Genomic DNA, 23,064 nt, shown 5'->3' with positions numbered 1-23,064 from the left:
AGTTCTTCAACAAAATTCACATTTTCTAACGTCATTTTCCCGTTAGTTACCGTACCCCTTCCAGTTATTCTGCCACCACTCTCACCGGCAAAACTGACTCTTGCTCCCTGAACAGGTTTTAAATCTTGTAACAAATTCTTGTTACCAGTCATGTGCCGGGAACAGCCGCTGTCCACAACCCAAAGATTATTGGAAGCTCTGTTCAACTGTTCCTGCACAAACAAAAGAGATTATTAAAATTTGGGGACCCAAGACCTCTTGGTCTTGGGTCGACTAACCTTCTTATCAGAACTCACACACCTTGACTGACCATAGTTAGCATTAGGAAAATTTTCAGGAGTCCTAACAGGATACCTCCTTGGGGAGTGATAGTGAGGCCAACCAAACTGACGAACATTAAGAGAATTAAAAGAATTATAGCAGTTGGTTTGGTTATTAGTAGTGTGAAAACGAGATGTGTTTCTTTGAAAACCGGTATTATATCTCAAATTTGAATGGTTTTCATTTTTAACATTTAAACGATTACTAAAAACCTTAGTCTCAGTTTTCGAGGGCCTCACCTCTCTGAAACGCTGCTTCAGAGGGAAATCAGCAACAATGTGCCCTGTTTGATTACATCTAAAACAACATCTATATTTAGCTTTCTTTTCAGCTGATGTTTTAGATGTGGAGGCAGTATTACCACCCGTACGTCTCACATAAGGTGGGACATATGGGTTGAGTGGAGTACTCTTTTGAGTTGATTTAACCTTTTCTCCACTAGTGGGTAATACTTCCTTCTCTTTTGTCTTACCCGACTCGGATGACTTATCCGAATCAGATGAGACTGGACTTGAAATTTTAATTTTTGAGACAGGCGAACTTGTTTCGCCTTTACTAACTTTTGGTACTTTACCAGTTTCCTTAGCAGTACCTGTCTGATCAGCTACAAAATTAACAGATTCATGAACACTAGGATTGAAAGTATAATTATGGTTATATGGTGGTGGAACCTCATGGTAACCAATTCCTCCCCTCTTAGGTGAGGAACCTTGATCACTGACGAGGTGATCAAGAATAGCAGAGGAATTCCGGAATTGCTCCGTTTCCTATTTAGTTCCACCACTTTTACCTGGTGATCAGCAATCTGCTTTTCTTTCTCAGCAATTAACTTGGTTTTCTCTTCTAAAACCTCGTAGCTTAGATCGATCACATCAATTTTTTCAGCTAATTTTGTTTTTAAACTTTTAACGTCCTTTTCACACGCTTTGATTTTTATTCTATAATTATTTTCTCTTGTCTTTGTAAAATGATGATCTTCTTTCAAGGTTTTAAATTCGGCATCCAATTTAACATACTGATCAGTAATTGTTGCAAGCTGTTCAGACAAGTTCTCACACTTAGTACAGATAGGTTTAGTACATACCTCGGTGTTCTGATCATCAGCCATGAAGGCTTTTTCATTTTCAGCAACTTTCACACATTCTTCAGCTGCAACCTTCGCCATGTGAGCTTGCTCAAAGAGTTCTCCAGAGAACATATTACAGTTGTATTCACCAGCATCAGACATCATGGCTCTATTCCCATTGTTATTTCCACTTTGCTGTGTAGTCCTCCCCTGACTACGTTCTACCCGTGCATTAGTGCACTCTTTTGCAAAGTGTCCATTCTGTTGGCAATTGTAACACCTCACCCTTGACTTGTCAAATCCTGGCTTTCCACCTACGAACTTTCTGCCAGTCTTCTTCATGAAACGCTTCACTCTTCTGACTATCATCGCCATCTGCCATTGCAGATCCATCTCCTCCAGATCATCAGGATCGATCTGGTCATAGTCTTCTTCCAAAACAGCAGGGTCCACAATCTTCCCTTGTATGTAGTTCTCGTAAGAAGCAATAAAAGATGCATAGACTGCAAACTGCTCTTCAGCAGATTTGACACTCATTGGCATCTTGGAATAGTTATTGCTTAAAGCACTGGGAGAGAAACTACTTGTGGATGCTTGAGGTTTCGAAGCACTTGATCCTCCAGCAACGAAGCAAACATCACCGTTCATGTTTACAGACACATTTCCTTCATGAGAAGAGTCAGAACCTGACTCTCCTTTAGAGTAGTAAGCAGCAGAGTCAGGCTTCGAACTTGAGCCTGAGTTAACTTTGGCACCATACATACCAGGGTCTTGAATCTGATCTGTTTTACGAACCATATTAAGCTCAAAGGTTCTGAGCTTGTTTACTGCTGTCTCCAAATCATAATTAGGAAAGTCTCTGTCTTCCCTCATTAGAACAGTGTACATTTCCCACTTCAGTGGGAGAGCATCGAGAAGCTTCTCAACTATTTCCTCTTCTCTGTAAGCAATCGAATAGTTGTTCAGCTCTGTCATTAGATGATAATATCGGGTGATAATATCATCGAGTGATTCGTTCTTCAAATGCTTGAATACAGAGAACTGGGTCTTTAACAGCTTAATCTTCGAGGCACGAATACCCACGTTCCCTTCGAATCTATTCTCAAGAGCATCCCAAAGCTCTCGTGCAGAAGTGTACTTCCTGAATGTATGGAGAACCTCTTGAGGAAGAGCCATAGTAATTGCAGCATGGGCCTTGCTCTCGGCCTCATACATTTTCTTCTCTTCTTCCTCCATCTTGCTGTACTTCTTAACCACATCACGACCTTCGTACTCCATTGTCGGTGGGATATATCCATCCTGGATGCACACCCACATCTTTACATCCTGGTATTTAATATACTGAATGAATCTATCCTTCCACGCCACAAAGTCAGTTCCTTTCATCAACCTTGGGGCCTTAGTAGCCGACCCCGCTTCTACTTCCATTTTGACTAACTCTGAGATGTTAATTGGCGACATCTTCGCGAAAACAAGAAAAACCCGAAAATTCAAAAAATCTTCCAAACAGTACTATAGGCGAAGTTAAGGCTAACTTCGCTTAAGTGTTAACTTCGCTGGAAAATTCTTAAATTCGCGTGACTTGGCGAAGTTGAGAATAACTTCGCTTAAGGTAAGCGAACTTAGGAGGTAAGCGAAGTTGAGGATAACTTCGCTTAGGCGAACTTATGAGGTAGGCGAAGTTGTGGTTAACTTCGCTTAACCTTATATCTTCGCCGAAACCCTACTTCCAGTGACGGCAACTTCGCCTGAAGAACAACAACTTCGCCCGAAGAACACTGAAAATATTCAGATCTGTTTTCAACGATTTAGCAGTTTCCGGTCGGTGTTACGGCTCGAATAAGACTGTATAAGGTGAGTATAACACAATCCCAACGAAAACGCGTCCCGCGAATAGGTCAAACGAGACGTTTTCTACACCCGCGTGAAATCCCGAACCTCACAATCGAGCCTATGCTCTGATACCAATTGTAGGTTCCCGGACGGATCTTACACGGGATATCGCTATCTACGCAGGTGCGGAATCCCTACGTAGGTAGTTACGAGCGTAGAATACGTAAAACACGAACACACGATACAAACGAAACCACGTTATATTATAACTCGAACCACGTCTATTACAGACACTTGACACGTGAAATGATCACAACTATCACGAACTCTAAAACAAACTATCAAAAAACGAACCCTTAAACAGTAACCCGTAGGTTACTTAAATACACGACAACTTCGCCTCAGGCGAAGTTGTCAATAACTTCGCTAGTTGAACAAGTTCGCCTAGGCGAACTTGTTAACAACTTCGCTTGTTCAACAAGTTCGCCTAAGCGAACTTGTTGACATCTTCGCTTACATACATAAAGATAAACTTAAACACAATTACATTACAGACTCGATTACAAACGCTAGACTATGAACTACTGACATCTATGTACCAACAAAGTCTACTTGATTTATTATTATCGTTCTTATTGTTTTATTGCAAATCAAACACAAACAAGTAAAAAACACACAGTAGATAACCTAACAGAATCCTATTATATGAAACAATAACCAAGGAAACTGCGAAACAATAAAGTTCATCAAACAAATTTAAGCACACACATGCATCTAATGAATAACAATAAACTGTTTACTTAATCATAAAGCCATAAACAAACGCATAATCCAAACTAGGTGGTTTAGGGGTTTAGTCAACAACCATACTCAAGAAAAAACCAAAATAAATAAGTTCAAATAATGAATCATGAAGAAAACAATAAATTCGAACCAAATAATAATGATTTTTGGATTAGTAGATGTTTAACCCAAACGCTCTGCTTGAACCAAGATGCTCTTCTCTCCTTCAAAACTGCTTGCGGTATCCCCTAAATTCGACCAATATAATCTAATATTCCAATTCTTCTTCGCCATTTGACTTTATCTCCAAAAAAAACCTCCTTATTAACGTCTGACACAAATTATATATATATATATATATATATATATATATATATATATATATATATATATATATATATATATATATATATATTTACACTAGTTTTAGAGCCCATGTTACACACGGGATAATTCAAATTATAAAATTATAAATAAAACAAATAATTACATAGCGTATATGAAAAAAAATGTATTACATCTATGCTTGTATCTATACAATGTGTACATAAATTGATTTTATTTGTATCACAAAATGGTTTTTTTAAATGAACTTAATAAAAAAATGTCCGTGCAAAATCTTACCCAAGAATGCTTCTTTCTATTGAAAAATTCATTCTCGGTGTCATATATGTATAACTGAAAGAATTTTGGTTATGAACAAATTTCGAAAATAAGACTTCTCATACGATAGTAGTTCTAACCACTTAGCCTAAATACAAAAAAGACGTTACCTTTATTGATATATTTATCAATTTACCACCCATCAAAGGAAAGTAGGATATTAATTGTAACAATGGATGTTCTTCAAGAACTATGTTTTTCTGATCTACACCATAAAAATGATGTTGATAAGTTTCAGAGGGCTTCTCAACTTTGTCATAATGATAACATAAAAAATAACATTTTAACCCATTCAATTTTGTGAATATTTTGTTTCATTTGAGCATAGTTTTGCATGACATGCTTCCCATACAACGTTCTGATCACGATTGAAGGAAAAATTATTGTTCACATATATAAATATTAGAAATTTGATAAAAGTTAGAAGCATTTATAGGCATGGGGGTGGTGTCGAAAGTGTCGCAATCTTTTCTTAAGTTTTAATAGTTGAGGGAAAATTTTTTGATTATTTCAAAAAATGCCCTTAAAAATAAACTTGAAACACAAATCATGTTTAAAATTCTAACTTTCATACTTTTGACATTTTAAAGACAACACTTTGAACCCATAACAATTTTGACGATAAATCTATTTTGCATTCTCAAACTTCTAAAAATACTCAAAATTTTCATTTTTGACCTGTAACAAATTTTGACCTAAATGTAATTAACTTGTACCAAACAATCTATTTACCAACTTTTGACCCATAAAATCAAATTTAACTTCCACAAAAAACCCGAAACAATTTTCATTTGAGAAACATGATTTGTTGTTGATTTTTGGAATTCACTAAGTATTTTGAAATATATAGTAAAATAATATGTTAATATTTATATTTATAAAAATATATAGATGTTATATAAATATAGTGTAAAAGGAAAGTGAATAATTATTGATTTATTACATATATTAGGGTATATTAGTTTTGGAGGGGAAAAATTATGAGATTTAATCAAAACATGACAAATGTCCCAATTTATTTTAGTTTATTAGATTTTATATATATATATATATATATATATATATATATATCCCTGATCTACGTGAGACGAGTCCTCCTTTTGTTGATAAAACACCTGCTTGTATTTAAGCCCTTTTAGAACTTGCAACCCACTAGCAGCCCATCAGATTATGCGTCCAGACTCACTAAAATTTGTTATAGCTTTCGTAATTTCTTGATCAACTCATAGCCACATAATTGAATTAATAATAACTATAGAAAACATATTAGTAAATCACATAATTGAAGGCTATGTATTATTAACCACATTCTCAGTTTAGCTCACATACTCATTTTTTCTAAATTCATAGTATATGAAAACTAGAATATAAATTCAACCATAATATATAGAGCTCTTGTTAATAAAATTAGCAAACAAAATAAAGCAATCAATAATTATTATTGATGACAAAATTTCCGTATTTTAGCTCAATGAAACCACTAAAATCTAATTATGAACCAATTTGTAGTAATATTCAATAAAAACATGGCTTAAAAGTACTTAAAAGTGTAATAAATATTTATATAATAATGTGCATATTTTAGACCATATTAGTGTTTCCGAATGAGTAAACGACTATTTCTATGAATAGCTGGCGATATATTGAGAATGGATTTGTGGTTTAAGTTACACCCGGATGCGAGAGGGAGAAGCAGTTTTAGTCGTCTACAAAAGTGCACTGTAGCGATCCGGCATATGGCATACGGCACGGTTCATGATGCTTTGAATGAGTATCTCCAAATGTCCAAAAGAACGGTACACAATAGTGTTTATAAGTTTAACAAAAATATTATTAAGTTATATGGCAAGAAATATTTACGTAGCCCTAGTTGAAGCGGTATTCAGAAATTATATGAACGATATGAAATAAACTTGGATTCCCGAAATGCTCGGTAGCATTGATTGTATTCATTGGGAGTGGCAAATAGTCCCAATGCTTGGCCTGATCAGTACATGCTAGGTGATCATGCACACCCAACTATATCTTTACAAGCAGCCATTTCACAATATTTATGGATTTGGCATGCCTGCTTTGGTGTTGCTGGTGCAAATATTGATTTGATAGTCCTCCATTAGTCAAGGTTTTTCAATAATATCATAGAAGGTACAATGTCGGAGTCAAGTTTTCAAGTTTCGAGAATCGAATACAAGCACGGCTATTATCTTGGTGACGGGATATATCCGTCGTGGTTCATGTTTGTGAAATCCTTCACGTGAAGGACCCGACACTAGCATGGGCACCAAAAAAATAAAGTGGCACGTAGTGGCCAATCCAACACGAGCATGGGCGCCAAAAAAATTGAAGGATAATGCCTGCAATATGTATTTTGCAAAACATGATTATTGAAGATGAGGGGCATGCGATTTGTGAGTACAACAAGGATGAAGACTGTCACACCCCAACCTAGACAGAATATGACGGGTGCGACTGATCACTCAGTAGCTCATAAGACACTATTAAATAAATGTCAATATCTAGTTATTTTATTGGTATAAAATCGAAGTACAATTAAAAAATATTCCATAACAAATACATGAATTAAACAATTATCTTTATTTTCGTCGATAACCTAAAGCATATGAGCTTCAAGCTTCAAACATTCAATAAAGCTACCTGTAACATGCGTAAAAATATGATTTTGTTAACACAATTGTTGAGTTAGCAAACGCAAGATTTGATATATTATAATAATAAATATTACAATTCATATGCGGATGTGGTATCACAACACTTACATAAACAATATACTAAATAAATAATGTGTCTTTTAGCCGTGAAGCTAGTTCGATCAAGGTTAGTCTCAATTTAGTCATAGGGGTAACACCCCAAATGTCTCGTCTACAACTATAATACCGTATCAACAACTACAAGACAAGAGGATGGCATCTACCAAGTAAGAACAAAATAGAATATCGTACATAACGGCTAGAGAAGGAAAAGGTGGACCACTATGAGGCTACAACTGGAATATACCTAGATAGCGACAGTGTATGGCCCCCCCCCCCCCCCCCTCGAGGACCACTAAGAATATTGTACGATTAGGTAGATGCGATTAATCCTATATAAATAGAGAGTTATATTGTAACAATGAGGTATAAGATAAATATATCAAATCTTACACCATTAACTATGTGTTTTCTTATTCACTCAATATCTCTCATAATTATACACCCCGAAGTTAATCAAGACTTAAATGAATCTAGATTCAGATTTGCTTTAACAGTCTCCAATGGTGATCTCCCTTGAACTAACATTCCTCAATGTAGCGGTGCTGTCAACCATCGCAACTACCGTTGGCATACTAATCCAATTCGCCTTATCACTACCAACTTTATTGGAACCTACATCAATGGCATGTCTTATGACGTCAGCGTATTCATTAGTAGAAGCGGCCCGACTACTTCACCAGAAGCTTCGATTCAATTCTGTTCATGCTCCGATTATCCTTTTTTTTCACAAGGTTACCGTTCCAGATGCGATGAAAATTCCAAGCAACGTTGCTTATGCATTACAAGGCTATGTTGATATACTATCTCCGCTCTCGAGCATTCTCTATGCTAAATATTTTTCAACATCCGACGTACATGATGAGGTATACTTCGTCGGCGATAAAGCTTAAAACAGTGAACGAGGGAACTGGTTGTGGTGGATATGCCGTGGTTAACATCACACTACCGGTGAACGAACGATGGAACTTATATTATAGTAACATCAACTATAGGATTCTGGTTCATATCAATATACACCTTGAACCCTAACCCCAAATTCAATTTACACAGAGAATATTCTAAGCAAAAAGATTCAAGAATTCATGTAACCACAGAATAAACACACAAAACTCATGTCAATAATGATTTTTTTGGATGATAATCATCATTCATCATAATATATTTTATTTGAATTCTAATCTTTATCTATTGGAAACGTACCGTCATGAACCATGGATTTACACACGAAATACCCAAACCAATTTTATTAAATCCTAAATTGTTTATACAGATATAACAATTCTCTCATCAAAGTGATGGAGAACAATATAAACACACCAAGAACACTTAAGATCCGAAAAATACAAGTTGATCTTAAGACTCGATCTGCACAAACAATTAAAAAACCAAACCCTAATTTTACCAGAACAAAAAATAAAATAGACGAATGAGATGACCAATTAAACTTTAGTCCTTAAAGAATCCAGTAGCTCTGCTTAGAAAACCCTCTATTTTCCAAGACTTGCATAATAAGCCCCTTAACTTTATCTGGACATGCAATCAACCAACAAAACAAACAACCAACAATTAGCACTGATCATCTCCTTAATATTTAATATTGTTTGTTATTGAATTGAAGTTTGACATATTTCAACATCCCCCCTCAATTCAATAGGTAAAACACATTAAAATTTTTTTAAAGAACGAACATAAAAAGACACCAAAAACTAAACATGCGACGTTCACTACTGACTCTTATTTAGAATTTTTGTAACACAACAAAAACCGATAAATAAAATAACTTTCCTGTAGTTATTGCTTCTTTCAAGCGAATGAAGATACAACCATTACAACCCTCTCATTTTTGGCTTTGACAAACAAAACAGCTCATTGTTATAGCCAACTCAAAAAACCTTTAATGGAGACCTTCCAATACATGTTCGAAACAGCTTGGCAGCTGAAGAGCCAGAAGTCTTAACATCAAATTTCCAGCCAAAACACAGATATTAAATACACCAAAAACTGACCAGAGCATATCAATAGCAAATGTCACTATAAAGCATACTTCATGAAATTAGAGCATTATATTCATACACAAAATTTAGATGTTGGAACACCTCTCTAACTCATCAACTCATTTACTAGAATAATAAAGCATTGATATTATAATCATTTGATCAGTCTAAAATCCATCCTAGTACAATCTTGACGTTGAATAAACCAAAACATTGATTTAAATCTTTAATCAACACCTTGTTTTGAGCATGTACTAATTTCAAGACTAGATATGTTTGAGAACAAAAGACGTACTTTCCCGGCATACCCAAGTAGAGTTGATAAAATAAAAAAGTGTTAACAAATGAAAAATATATTAATAGAAAAAACCTCCCTGTCTCATTTATACTTCTCACAATTACTTTACTTGATACTTGAAGCAACCAGCTGACCTGATACATAACAAAAAATGCTCTCTCCAAGAAACAAAAAAAAAAAAAAAAATCAAAGTTGACGCATTGAACCCTTTTGAAAAATATTGATAGCACATGTTCCCACTTAATAGTTAACAACATAACTAGATAAACGGAAATATTTTTTTTACTTTATTTTAACAAATAAAAACTAAGAAAATCAAACTCTTATAAGTAGAATCACAAAGTTATGCCATAAACTGATGACAAAAATTATCAACTTGGAAACATTATTCAGGCATTAAGCTTTAATTTGACCACGTTAAACAACAAAAAAAAAAACCATGTCTAGAGAAGCAAAGAGCAACTTTCTGTAGTAACATATTAGAACCAAATCAGAGAACTAATAATCTGATTTACAATGGTTTTCAAGAAATACAAACATTTCACAGCCACATTCAATTAAAAAACAGTCACTAGACTCCATAAAACCTCATAAGAATATCTAATAAACAAAATAAAACTTCATTATCCTATCCAAATACAAAATTGATAAACAGAGACACAAGAGAATACAAACCCGTTTAAGCTCATAAGACCATTTGTTACAAATTAATGAATCAAAACAAAGATCAAGCGATTAAGATTTTATTAATTTACATGAATTTAAGGTTTAATACAACCCAGATTACAAAGAAAAGCGTGACATACATGATTCACCAACTTGATGAATCTAATACCAAATTATAGACAAGTCCGAGAAAATTTTTCCTGATCAAAACTAAAAGATGAAATTGGACGACTACCGACAAACAATAAGATCAAATTTAAATGCTTTTTCATCAGAAAACCTCTAATTGAAAGATGAACTTTAAATTTACTTTCAAAAGAAAAGGATCACGTGTCAGCAAACATACAGTATATTTCAAGTACCACAGAATCATACGATTGCATACCATATATCAGACCAAAAAACTCTGACAAAAAATATTAAGTCACGAGACTTTTAAAACAAAGACATGTCAAAAGACATATACAAACTTTCTGTAACACTACAGAAAGAAAACAAAAAGAAAGAATCGTAAGATTCCACAACACTATCAGAAACATATCTGATAAGAAAATAAAAGCTACACAGCTTTAAAGAACTCAGAACCACATCTGAAGACAATACATTTGAAGAACTTAAAGACTAATTTAACTTGATCAAAAACTTTTACAACTTTACAAGAAGCATATATGCAAAGAACTTGAAAGAACATAAAGACTAATTTGAATCAAGTAAAAACTTTTACAACTTCACAAACAATAACGAATCACAAGATTCAAAAAATAACCAGAAACATATCTGATTAGAAACATAAAAACCACATGGCTTTTAAGAAGTCAGAAACATATCTGAACATAAACAAGTGAAGAACATAAAGACTAATTTTGATTTTATCAAAAAACTTTTACAACTTCACATATAAACTGAACCACAAGATTCAAGAAACAAGTCTGATAACAATAAGAATAGCATAAGCTATATTAGACAAGAAAGATGCAGCCAAAACAGATTTTAAATGAAAACATATTCATAGAGTCTCTTACATAAGAGAAAAAACATAAAAGGCTGTCAAAGATTTTTTAAGAATAACCATGAAAATACTAGTTAAAAATAAGTGAACCACTCAATTCGAATAACTAGACAACCAGATTATAGACAATAACCCAACCAAGTTTCCTAACAATGAGAATCACATGATTCTACATTAGTTAAGAATTTACAGTCAAGAGAACTGTTAATTTGTTTATTAACAAAAACAAGGTAATATGAGCACACAATTTTATGAGACCATCTTTAAGCCATTTAACCATAAACTTATTCCACTCAAACAATTCTGATTTAAACAAAAGAGACATTCAATATAGAAAACACTCAACCTCGGACAAAGAAAGAAATTATGCTCGATCAACATAACCCCATCACAAAAAACATGTTTCTTTGAGAGCACATGCATCATAACAAAAAAGAACACTGAAATCCGGGAATGCATATATGTTGGTTATACTTCTAAAAAACTCTCAAATTGAACAACATATAGACGAAGATGAAGCACACTTAACAATAAAAGTATCGTGAATCTTAATAGACATTAGTTTTTTTTTCAATTAAGACCATGTTAACTATCGTGAATCTCACATCCAAATTCATGAAGATAATACGAAAAAACTAAAAAATTCATATGATTTTTGAGACTACTAGTATCATGTGTTTTAAAAACATGACATACAAATTTTAGTCAAGAAAAAAACTATTAGACAAAACCTAAAACTTCGTACAAATTTGCAACACTAAAGAATTCAGTCATTAAGTCCATAAAAAAAATATATATATATCACATCATCATACTGTGAGATCAAGAAATACACTTCTCATATAATCATTTAATGAAATGAACAACTACAAAAAAAATCTAAAATAATCATTACATAAGCAAGAGTCAGTACCAGAAAAGAGGACACAGTAAATTACATAAATGCCCAATGTGTATACTAACCACATGAATTTAGGTAGCAAACAAAGAAAATTTCACCAACTAAACTTAGTAATCAAAACCACGCATAACATATTCATGCTTACCGAGTGATCATAAATCACACATGAACACATAATAGAGTAGCGGAAAATTAACACATAGCATGTGGCCAAGCTACTAAGCTATGAAACACCCAAGTACATGCTTGTAAACCTTGTCTCTAGGAACAATACAATCAATAATAAACCATAGAGAAGAAGACTTACAGTGCTCTTTGGATATGAATGAACAAGAGAACCATTCTCTTTACTTACCTTGGTTTAATACAACAGAGATGCAACCGAATACACTTTTAACATGTAGCAACCATCAAACATTTTATCCCCTTTCTTGTTCCAATTTTGAAGTTTTTTAAGAACCCTGTCAAGCAAATGATCACAAGTTCGAACTTCTGATCCTCGATTGTCGCAACACCGGCGAGATGACTCTTACCCATGAACCCATAATTATACTTTACCATCTCGATCCATGAAGTCAACAAGATTTACAACGGAAGAGCGTTAACACATTTTGGGATTTCTTGACAAGAAGAACTCTAGATGAACGATAGTGCCCAGAATAATAATGAATCGGTAAATCAAATGTCCGTGGCTTTGATACCATATCATGAACCATAGATTTACACACGAAATACCCAAACCAATTTTATTAAATCCCAAATTGTTTATACAGATATAACAATTCTCTCATCAAAGTGATGGAGAACAATATAAGCACACCAAGAACACTTAAGATCAGAAAAATACAAGTTGATCTTAAGACTCGATCTGCATAAACAACTAAAAAACCAAACCCTAATTTTACCAGAACAAAAAATAAAATAGACGAATGAGATGACCAATTAAACTTTAGTCCTCAAAGAATCCAGTAGCTTTGCTTAGCAAACCCTCTATTTTCCAAGACTTGCATAATAAGCCCCTCAACTTTTTCTGGACATGCAATCAACCAACAAAACAAACAACCAACAATTAGCACTGATTATTTCCTTAATATTTAATATTGCTTGCTATTGAATTGAAGTTTGACATATTTCAACACGTACAATGTACATGCACTGGATTTCAAATCCATGATATGGAGTCTTGGACATACATTGGTCCGGTTCTTGAAAATTGCATTGATCGCTATGACGGATATGACGAATGTTTGTAAGTGACTTCACCTTGTTTATATTTACCATTTATGAGTGTTTGTTAACGTGCATATCTCTTATGATTATAGAAATACGCCTCACTTTATCATGATAATGATTGACATGATGAATCTAGAGAGCTTACAATTCCGTATTGACAACATATACGAGTAAGTTATTATTTAAAAAGCTTATGAATTTACGCATTGAAACAACATAAATCATTTTCTTTTACCGAATTTAGGGTAGCTGCTGAGTATTCTACTTATTGTGATATTTGGAAATAAGATTGATTCGAATGACAGAATAATAGAACCACATATGGTAGCTCAAAGGTCCTTCTAACAATACTATGAGGTTTCAGCATTACAAAATCTCAACTATGAAAAAACATTTTTGAACTTACTGCGACGACATTTATAAGTTTTCATGTTATTGTTATTTTTATTATTCTACAAAGAGTAAGGTGCCAAAATCGTCCCTAAGGTTTGGTTACTTTTGCCGAATTCGTCCAAAATGTTTATTTTTTACAACTGGACCATTGACGTTTCCCATTTATTGCCGATTACATCCAAATCAATAACTCCGTTAGTTTCTAACGTTAACTCAGAGGTATCTTTGTCTTTTTACCATTTTCTTTTATTGTTTACATAATAATAATCATAATAATAATAATCATCGTCATCATAACAAAATAAATAAATATATCATTATAATACCCAACCCTAACCAGATCAGACACCACCATGAAACAACCGCCATCTATTCCGACACCACCACCCACTACTCTGTTAGTTTTTTTTTAACCCTATTCTTCGCTTTTTCCTCCTCCCCAAAAGCTGAAAACTCCATCACCGTCGCCGCCTAAATCCACTATCGCCTCTGACTGAAAGGTTTGACCACCAAAACAGATCTACTCTTTGTATCTCTACCACCGCCGGTACCAACCACTGCCACCCAACACCGATTCAGTCGTCAACCACCACCGGTGTGTATTTAATTTGTAATTGGAATGTATGAAGATTGAATTCTGACCAACGCAATCTTCTTGTTAGCAGTCTTGAGCGCTGTTTTAGTATAGTCCTTGTTAACCCTAAAACTTGATCCAAATGAAAAATCATCATACTTGCCATTGCCACATATAATTCCAAATTATAGTAAGAATTTTTTGTAGCACAAGATTGGATTTGTTATAATTGATGGTTTTTTGATTGGAAGTTTGGTATTTTTGTAAACGATGACGGCAGAGGGTCTGGTGGTGGAGGGGTTGGGACTTGGGATGAAGGGATTAAATGAATAAAATAATAAATAAACTAAAAAGACTATTGTATCCCTTAGAAAACCAACGGAGTGGCAATAAGTGGAAAACGTTAATGGTCCAGTTACAAAAAATAAACTTTTTGAACGAATTTAGCAAAAGTGACCAAATCTCAAGGACGATTTTGACACCTTACTCTTCTACAAATGTCCATCTTTATATGTTTTCTTAAATGGTTAATTAAATATTATTTGTATCTCATTTTAGTATGAGCCCCAATCTTTGGCTTGTGGATGCCCTTCGGCATGCTAAGCTACATATTCATATTGCCACAGTAGCATGGGCATCGCCACCACTACTCTCTGACTCTTTTAATAAGTATTTAAATATTATTAAACTATTAAATTATTTGACGTGGCCAGAACCTGACATGACAAAATAGGTTTTATGTTGACCAACAAGACATGTTCGAGTTTAAGTTAACCAGCTAACCTAATTAACTATTTAAAAAATTTGTGATTATATTTTATATATTCGTTTATTTTTTAGTTTTTTCGTTTCTCTTAGTATACTTTTGCAATTTCCAACTCAACTTCAAGATATTTAATATTTCAAAATATAAAATAAACTCATATTACTCATTTGCTTTTCTGAGTCTAAATTATATCCATTTTTGTTTTATTATTATTATTATTTTAAATAGATGGGTTAAATAGTTAGTTTTTGAGACTACCCAAATTTATGTGTATGCAAGTTAGAATTAAACTTTTTACATGAATAATTATATAGGTTGGGTTCGGGTTGCACATTTCAACCACACCAACCTGCTAACCCGATATAATTAAAAGGAATATTGGTTTTAAGTAATCCTAACTATGGCCTATTGGTAAATATCAGTTCCAACTTTACACTTGCCTGCTGACCGTCCCAACTATTGATGTATTTGTTTTTAACGGGCTGCGACTAACGGATGTTAACTCCGTTAGTGATTTGCTGACGTGGACCTTCTTCTTCAGCCGCATCACGCCGGAAACCTGCAAACTCGCCTCCATTCTCCCTTATATCGTTACACCATCTCTCTCTATCTTTCCTCCTCATTCGAAACCTAATCGACATGTCGCCGTTGTCGTCTCCGGCGAAGTCCACCCTTGTCAATCGTGCACCATTCGAGGTAATTGACACATCATTCGACTCGTTTTTATCCCCTTAACAAAAGCCCTATGCTTATTTTGTAAATCGTGTAACATTGATGTCAAATTTTTGAAAATAAAATCGGGTTTGGTATCTAGGGATTGGCCATGAAAAAAGATGAAATCTACTTCATTTTCTAATTTCCGATGTCTTTTGAAGAAGGAGGGAGACGGTGTGACGATATTAGGAAGAATGGAGGCGAGTTGCAGGTTTCCGGCATGATGCGGCCGAATAAGAAGATCCACGTCAGCAAATCACTAACGGAGTTAACATTCGTTAGTCGCGGCCCGTTAAAAAAAATACATCAATAGTTGGGACGGTCAGCAGGCAAGTGTAAAGTTGGGATTGATATTTACCAATAGGCTATAGTTGGGATTATTTAAAACCAATATTCCTAATTAAAACCCGTAATCATAACTAGTAGGATTCCCCCGTGCGACTCAAAGGTAATTTGGTCGATATCGTCTTACTTCGTTACGTTACCGACATTCGCTATAGAAACTGATAGAAAACCCGACAAATAAAATCGTGATATATTGACTTGTGTTTTACATATATTATAAAAATAAAAATGAATACAAAATTGGCTGTGATAATATATATAATGATGTTAACCATTCAGAATTGGCTCGGTTCATCACGCTTCATGTATAGCATCTACAATTTTATAGCTTAATATACCAAAAACTACTCAGTTTAAAACTTAACCTCGTTTTCAACAAAATTTATACCGAAATGTTAAGAAAAATATAAACACGAATGTGTATTCAACTTTTTGTAAGCTTTCAAAACTTGGTTCTTTAGAGTTTTTACTCTTAAGTCTTACAGCCCTTAACTTTAGTTTCACATTTTTATTTTTTGGCTTCTCAACTTTGATAATGAAAACTTTTTGTTATTTTAATTTACATCTTTAATTTTTGCCCATCAACTAATGAAACTTTTGCCATTTCACCTTTTGCTGCAATAGTTTTAGCCTTACAACTTTGGCTTTCAAAATTTTGCAACAAAATTTTAGTCTTTCATATTTGGCCACAAAGATTTTATCCTTTTACAATAAAACTTGGGTAAAGTCTTAAAATCATCCCAGTGGTTTGATCACTCATGTGGCTTTTGTCCAAAAAAGTGTATTTTGTGCGCCTCAACCATCAAGGTTTTCCATATCTTACCAATTACGTCCAAATCGTTAACTCCGTTCATTTTTATCGTTAACTCAAGGGTCAATCTATCTTTTTGCCTATCTGTTTATTTTAAAACTTTTTTAAGTCAATAACCCACTTTTTATATACATTTTAATAATTAGTGTATTGCCAATTTAGTTTTAATCCCAACCCTAAATTCTATCTCCCATCGACTCGTTCCAAATCTTCAAACCCGTAACCCATCTTCGCCGGCCACCACCACTATCGCCCTCTTGGTTGCTAGATCTCCTTACCTTTACTCTTGTGTCGACCATCCCTGCTAATTTCTCTTGCTCTATATCAATCTCTGACATCCGCTTGAAGCAGAGATAGGGATGGTGACGACGGTTTGGATCAAAGACGGACAACACAAGTCAACGGCGTGGCGGTGGCCAATGTGCCATAATTTAAATCCCAATTCTCTAAATACCGTTTCAGTTCTTCATAACTTAAACCTCAATTCAGATTAAATGGTTCTTTCTGTCTGTTATTTGATCGAATTTCATCACCTTTTCTGCAAATTTAAATTCCGACGAAAATGTTATTTTGCGTTTTCGGTGAGGATCTACAGGCGGGAAGACTAATGGGGTATTTGTTGATTTTGAGGACCACCAACAAGTAGAAGAGAAGAACTGGAGTGGTGGTTTAGAAGTGGAGGAGATTAAGGGGGTGTTTATGATTACTTATGTTGTGAGAAGATAAGTTAATAAACCAAAATGTTGTGACTTATTACTTAATTAATCCAAACATATGATTTTTGATTATTCTTGGTATTCTGATATTCCAACAGGTTCGTTAATCACGAAGTCATCAGTTTATACTAGAATTTAATTTGTTTAATCTATAAATTAGCATAATTAATTTCCGTCAATCCTTAAATTATGAAACTTTAGCCACTTCCAATTAAAATATGTATATTTTTATAAAAATATTTCTAGATTTATTTACTGATTTATTAATTTATAAAAATTCATTTTAGCTGCTATATTTATACCAAACGATCTCCAAAAATTCCACCAAAATTTCTGAGTGACCAGAATATGTCTCAAAATAACCTGGAAAAATTCCAAACTCTAACAATCTTTCCAAATATTATTTCCAAGCCAAAAACGACTATGAAAATTCAATTAAACGCAATTACACCAAACATACTTAGACTTTCCCAAAAGACCCCAAATTTCATATGTGATCATAATATACCAGTAATAAATTCGCTAAATATTCTCGGATGGTCGAAAAATTACCAAATTTGAACACAGACTCAATGATATGGTCCCTTGATGTCCCTGCAAAATTTCATGACCTAACAATATGCACATCACAATCGAATCCTAAACAGCCCGTAATCGAGTGATTCGGTATTACCTTAGCGGTTTTGGTTCGTTTTCGCCTTTCTAATCAAGTTTTCAGCTCTTGTGCTTCTATGCAAGCTAGATACAGGTCCTATGTCACAAACCAAGCAATTTTCATCAACATAACAGCCCCTTAACTTAGGGTTTCGATTAGGGTATAAAACCGAACTTTTGAACCGTAAAAATGCCGTTTAAACCCTATAATCCGTGTTTATGGCCATAAAAACTATCAAACCAAGTTCCTAACCATGTGCATGATCAAAACATGTTTTTGGACCATTTTTAGGATTTTTTCATGGTTAGGAATGATTTTTGGCAATTAAAACATGTTTATATGATATTAAACATAATTAAATCAAGTTAAAAATGATAAATTTAATCATAATACCTATGTTTCTTGAAGTATGGCCGAAGGAGGAAAGGTTTCCAATTATTGTTCACAAATTTTGATGTTAACAAAGTATCTATACACCTTAACATATAAAAAGAAACTCTTGGGGGGGGGGGGGGGGTTCTTTCTTGCGATCGGACCATAATAGCCCCCCCGGGCTTATTTTGGCCCAAATATTTCGGGTTCGGTTTTTGGACCGAAAAACATATCGGGTGCCACAAACAACACGAAAACGAGTGTTTTTCGGCTATTTTTGTATAAATTTATAAAATTCGAAAATATTTTCACGGATCGCTTAAAACATTTCAAATGAGCATTTGGTAAGTATTTTTTGGCTTAAGGGATACAATGCTTGGTTTGTAACTATATTTCGCGTTTAAATTTATAACGGGTAGTTAAACGAGCTTGTTTTCGTTTAACTTGTTTACTATCGAACTAAGGCTATAATACTAATATATTAGCTTATATTAATCGTATATCACTTATAGATATCCCCCCCGTAATATCTGGGTCATAACCAGACCCGTTCGGTTAATCGTTTGTTCGTTACGTAATAAGCGTTTAATCGTTAATCGGTAACTGTATATTAGGGTGTACATGGTTTCGACTCAAATGTCACAGTTCATTTCGTTGTTGCCTTGCAAACCTATCCCTGTTTTGATAATCATACAATTTGAGGGTAGCCATCTCATTGAGTTGTTCCAGTGAGAAGTCCCTAACATCATCTTTGAACGCAATCACCTTTATAATGCCACTTTGAAGAATAACTTTCAAAGTCTTTGATCTTGCATCAAAATACATATCTGTAGGCAAGTCCACATTTTAACGTGGACGTTCTTGTCTTTGAAGCTCTGATCTTGTGGTTGGTATTGGAGCTCTTGAAGTAGAAGGTCGATAAGAAGACGGTCTTCTTTGAGAAGATGAGGCGTGATGTGTCCGTTCCTTTTGTGAATCCTCATATATCTTCTTAATCTCCTCCTTTGACTTCATCACCAGCTTCAAATAGTTTTCACCCCTTTTACACTTTACACTGATCATACTTGCAGTTTCAGTATCTAATGTAGGCTGGAAATCTTCAGTTTCAGGCTTGTTAATGTAGCCATTTTCAGTTTTCTTAGATTTTCAAACCTCTCCAGCTCTTCATTGTACAACTTCAACTCTTTCTCATATATTCGTTTCAGTTCTTCTTGAGAGAGTTTGCTGATTTGATCATCGCTCGTGTTCTTGGCCTTTAACACTTTCTTCAAAGTCTCAACTTTTTCATTATACAAGAATTAATCATCCTCTTCCTTCTGCTTCTGTTTGTGCTCAAGTTTAGATGCAGAGGAGGTAGATGTTTTTGATTTTTCTGCCACAAGCCTTCCTTTTCTTCCTTCTTTTCTTTCCTTAGCTTTTTGGGCAGTTACTCTCTCTTCATCATGAAGTCTCTTTTTAATTTGATTGAATTTTGCTTCTACTTCTTCTGTGGACATAGATTTGACAACTTTATAGTGGTTTCCATACTCAATCAAAAATCTGGTTTTTCCACCATATTTTTTTAGTACTCCCTCCTTTTCCTCTTCATATTACTTCAATCTATCTACTGTTTGCACTCTTTCCTCTTCTACTTCTATGTCTAAGATCATTTTGAACAGATTGCCAAACTTTTCAAAGGTCATTTTGTTCAGATAAGACAGTTCATAGTCCTTTTTCAACAAATAATCCCTTTGTCCTATTCTCTTTCTCTAACCTTTGGTCAGTTCACCAATCTCTTTAGCAGACATGATTTGAATATGTTTTGGATCAAACTTGTGAGTTTTCAAAAATTCAATAGGTTTCCCTAATTCCCTTTTTCACTCTTCTCTTCCTTCGTTAGCTTCTCTGCTCTTTTTATCCAAAAGGTATTTGAGACCAGAATCATTTAGTTATTTTATTTCTTCAAACTTTATCCCAAACTTCAACAGTGCAATGATTCTTGGATCTTGCATTCTTAATTCATCAAGCCTAGCTTGCATGTTCTTTTTGTGTTAATCTGTCAAATGAATCTGAGGTGATCTCAGTTCATCTTCTTTGCTTATCTCTTTTTCTACAACATCATCATCATTGTTAGACAAATCATCCAAAGCTCCAATTCATGGTTCATTTTGCTCAGGCTTATCAGCCTTTGCATTGTCAATATGCCCTTTCTCCAAACTAGTTCTTCAGTCACAGTACGATCACATATAAGCTCATCACCAGGCCAGAAATGCCTTAATGGTGATGGGTTTAACGGTTCTTTCTTAGTCTCTTTCATCCGATCAGTTTTCTCAACATTAACTGTCTTCTCCTTGGCTTTTGAATTGTCTTTCTTTTGTCTTTTTCCTTTGGAGTCACTTCATCATCATCATTCATATTAACAAAATCAGGTTTAGGTGGCACCTATCTAATTGGAATGGTATCAATTGACTCTTCATTTGATGCTTTTCTTGATCAGTCTTCTCATGAACAGTCTCAGCATGACTTAACTTATCAAATTCATATTCATCTTCATCACCATCAACAGTTTCACTTGTCCTTTTCCTTTTCTGGCATATTTCACAACATTTTTAGGCCATTTTCTTTTATTCAACTTGATTTGTTCTATTGTGTATTAAACTACAGCCTCTGAGATTCTTCTTCACATAATCTTCTTCAGTTGGAGGCTCGTCTTCATCTTCATTTACATTATCATCAGCCTTTTCAATTTGTGTTTCAGTTTCGGGGTTTCTTGAAATGCTCTGATGACGATGGCAAGGGATTGATCAAGGTTCTTCTTTGCAATTTCTATGCTTTCATCCCTATTCTTTATCTCAATCAGGTTTTTATCACTTCATGAGAGATATCTTCTTCAGTTTTCCTTCTAGCTTCTTCCCTCATTTTTCTTTGAATTTCTACATATTCTTTTTTGATTCTCACTTCTTCATGCTCCTTTTCAGTTAACAATTCATTCACTGAGTTTCTTTCGTTTATCATTTCCATAAAGTTTTCAAATTCAACTCTGGCGTCATTTGTTGTATCGTCAGCAAAAAGAAGTTGATCCCCATATGCTGGTTTAGGAGCATTAGTGGGCTGCAAGTCATCATTAGTCCAAGCCATACACTTTCCTTTAGTCCTCCTCCGCTCCACATCCTCGGAACCTTCTGGTTATGGGATTTCTTCATATTCAAGTGTTTGTGGAGGTTCATTAATCAATATTGTCATGTTCTCAAAACCTCTGGACAAAGTTTTCATTTCGGTGTCTTTCTCAATCAAATCTTCTAAATCACCATATAAATTTTGCATAATGTCATCATCATTCGCTTCTTCATTAACAGTCTCCCTTTCAACCACTTCTTCAGGTTGAGTCTCCCCCTTTCTTCATTAACAATATTTTCAACATTTTCATTCTCCCTATCCTCTTCTTCAATCTGTTCAACATTATCATTTCCAACCTCAGCCTCATCATCGTCTTCAAACATGCCATACAAATTGTCAATCAAATTCAAAGAATTAGTCTGTGTTTGCTCTTCTTAACTTTCTCCATACATTACACCAATTTGATTCAAGGCATTTAGATCTTCAACCTGTATATTCTCCCCCAGTTTTTGTGCATTTGAGGTCTTCTCAACCTCCAGTTGCTCCAGGGTTTGAATTCGTTTTAAAGCAGCTTCAAGAGCTTCTTCAAGTGCTCGGTTCTTAACTTTTAATTCAGTGTTCTCAGTCACTATGTTAAAATTTCTTAACAATAGTGCTGTATATGCATCATTTGGAGAAGAGTTTGATGATTCTGCCAATGGTTCAACTTCAGGCTCAGAAAATGGTTCATTTAAGAAGGATTCTAGTGAGAAATGTGAAGGTTTAGGGATAGATAATGAAATATAAGGTTCATGCTTATGAATAGGTTGAGTTATGGTTTGAGGAACATATTGTTCATGTATTGGTTCAAGGATGGAAATAGGAACACATGGTTCATGGTCAGGCTCACTGAAAGGTGAATGTGGTGGTGATGAAGTAGATTGATCATTTAAAGGTTCTTGGATAGGTGAGTAGGGTGGTGAGGGAATGTTTGGTTCTGATTGGCTTAGTGAGAACTTTGGGATGTGAGAACCTTGGCCAACCGACCATTTGTGAATCGGGGTAAAGACCAATGGGCCACGTGGTTCTATGAGCATCTTTTACA

General features: G+C 34.4%; 1 protein-coding gene across 1 annotated transcript in view; it reads right to left on the bottom strand.

Annotated features, from left to right (window-relative positions):
- The window catches only part of LOC143563462 (mitochondrial outer membrane protein porin 4-like), a 40,519-nt gene extending 18,518 nt beyond the window's left edge, over positions 1 to 22,001 (bottom strand). Inside the window, exons 1-4 of the mRNA XM_077050994.1 lie at positions 21,735 to 22,001; positions 21,548 to 21,643; positions 21,334 to 21,451; positions 21,102 to 21,248 (exon numbers count right to left, since the gene is read on the bottom strand). Of these exons, the coding sequence (XP_076907109.1) occupies positions 21,102 to 21,248; positions 21,334 to 21,451; positions 21,548 to 21,643; positions 21,735 to 22,001 (628 nt within the window). The remainder of the gene's footprint in view (positions 1 to 21,101; positions 21,249 to 21,333; positions 21,452 to 21,547; positions 21,644 to 21,734) is intronic.
- Positions 22,002 to 23,064: the final 1,063 nt, after the last annotated feature.

This window comes from Bidens hawaiensis, unplaced genomic scaffold (assembly GCF_021521415.1).
Source record: "Bidens hawaiensis isolate Kalapana, Puna unplaced genomic scaffold, B.hawaiensis_p1.1 tig00021491_1, whole genome shotgun sequence".
In the NCBI taxonomy this organism is placed as follows: domain Eukaryota; kingdom Viridiplantae; phylum Streptophyta; class Magnoliopsida; order Asterales; family Asteraceae; genus Bidens; species Bidens hawaiensis.
The sequence above is the reverse complement of the archived record's forward strand: the minus strand, read 5'-3'. Positions and strand labels throughout refer to the sequence as shown.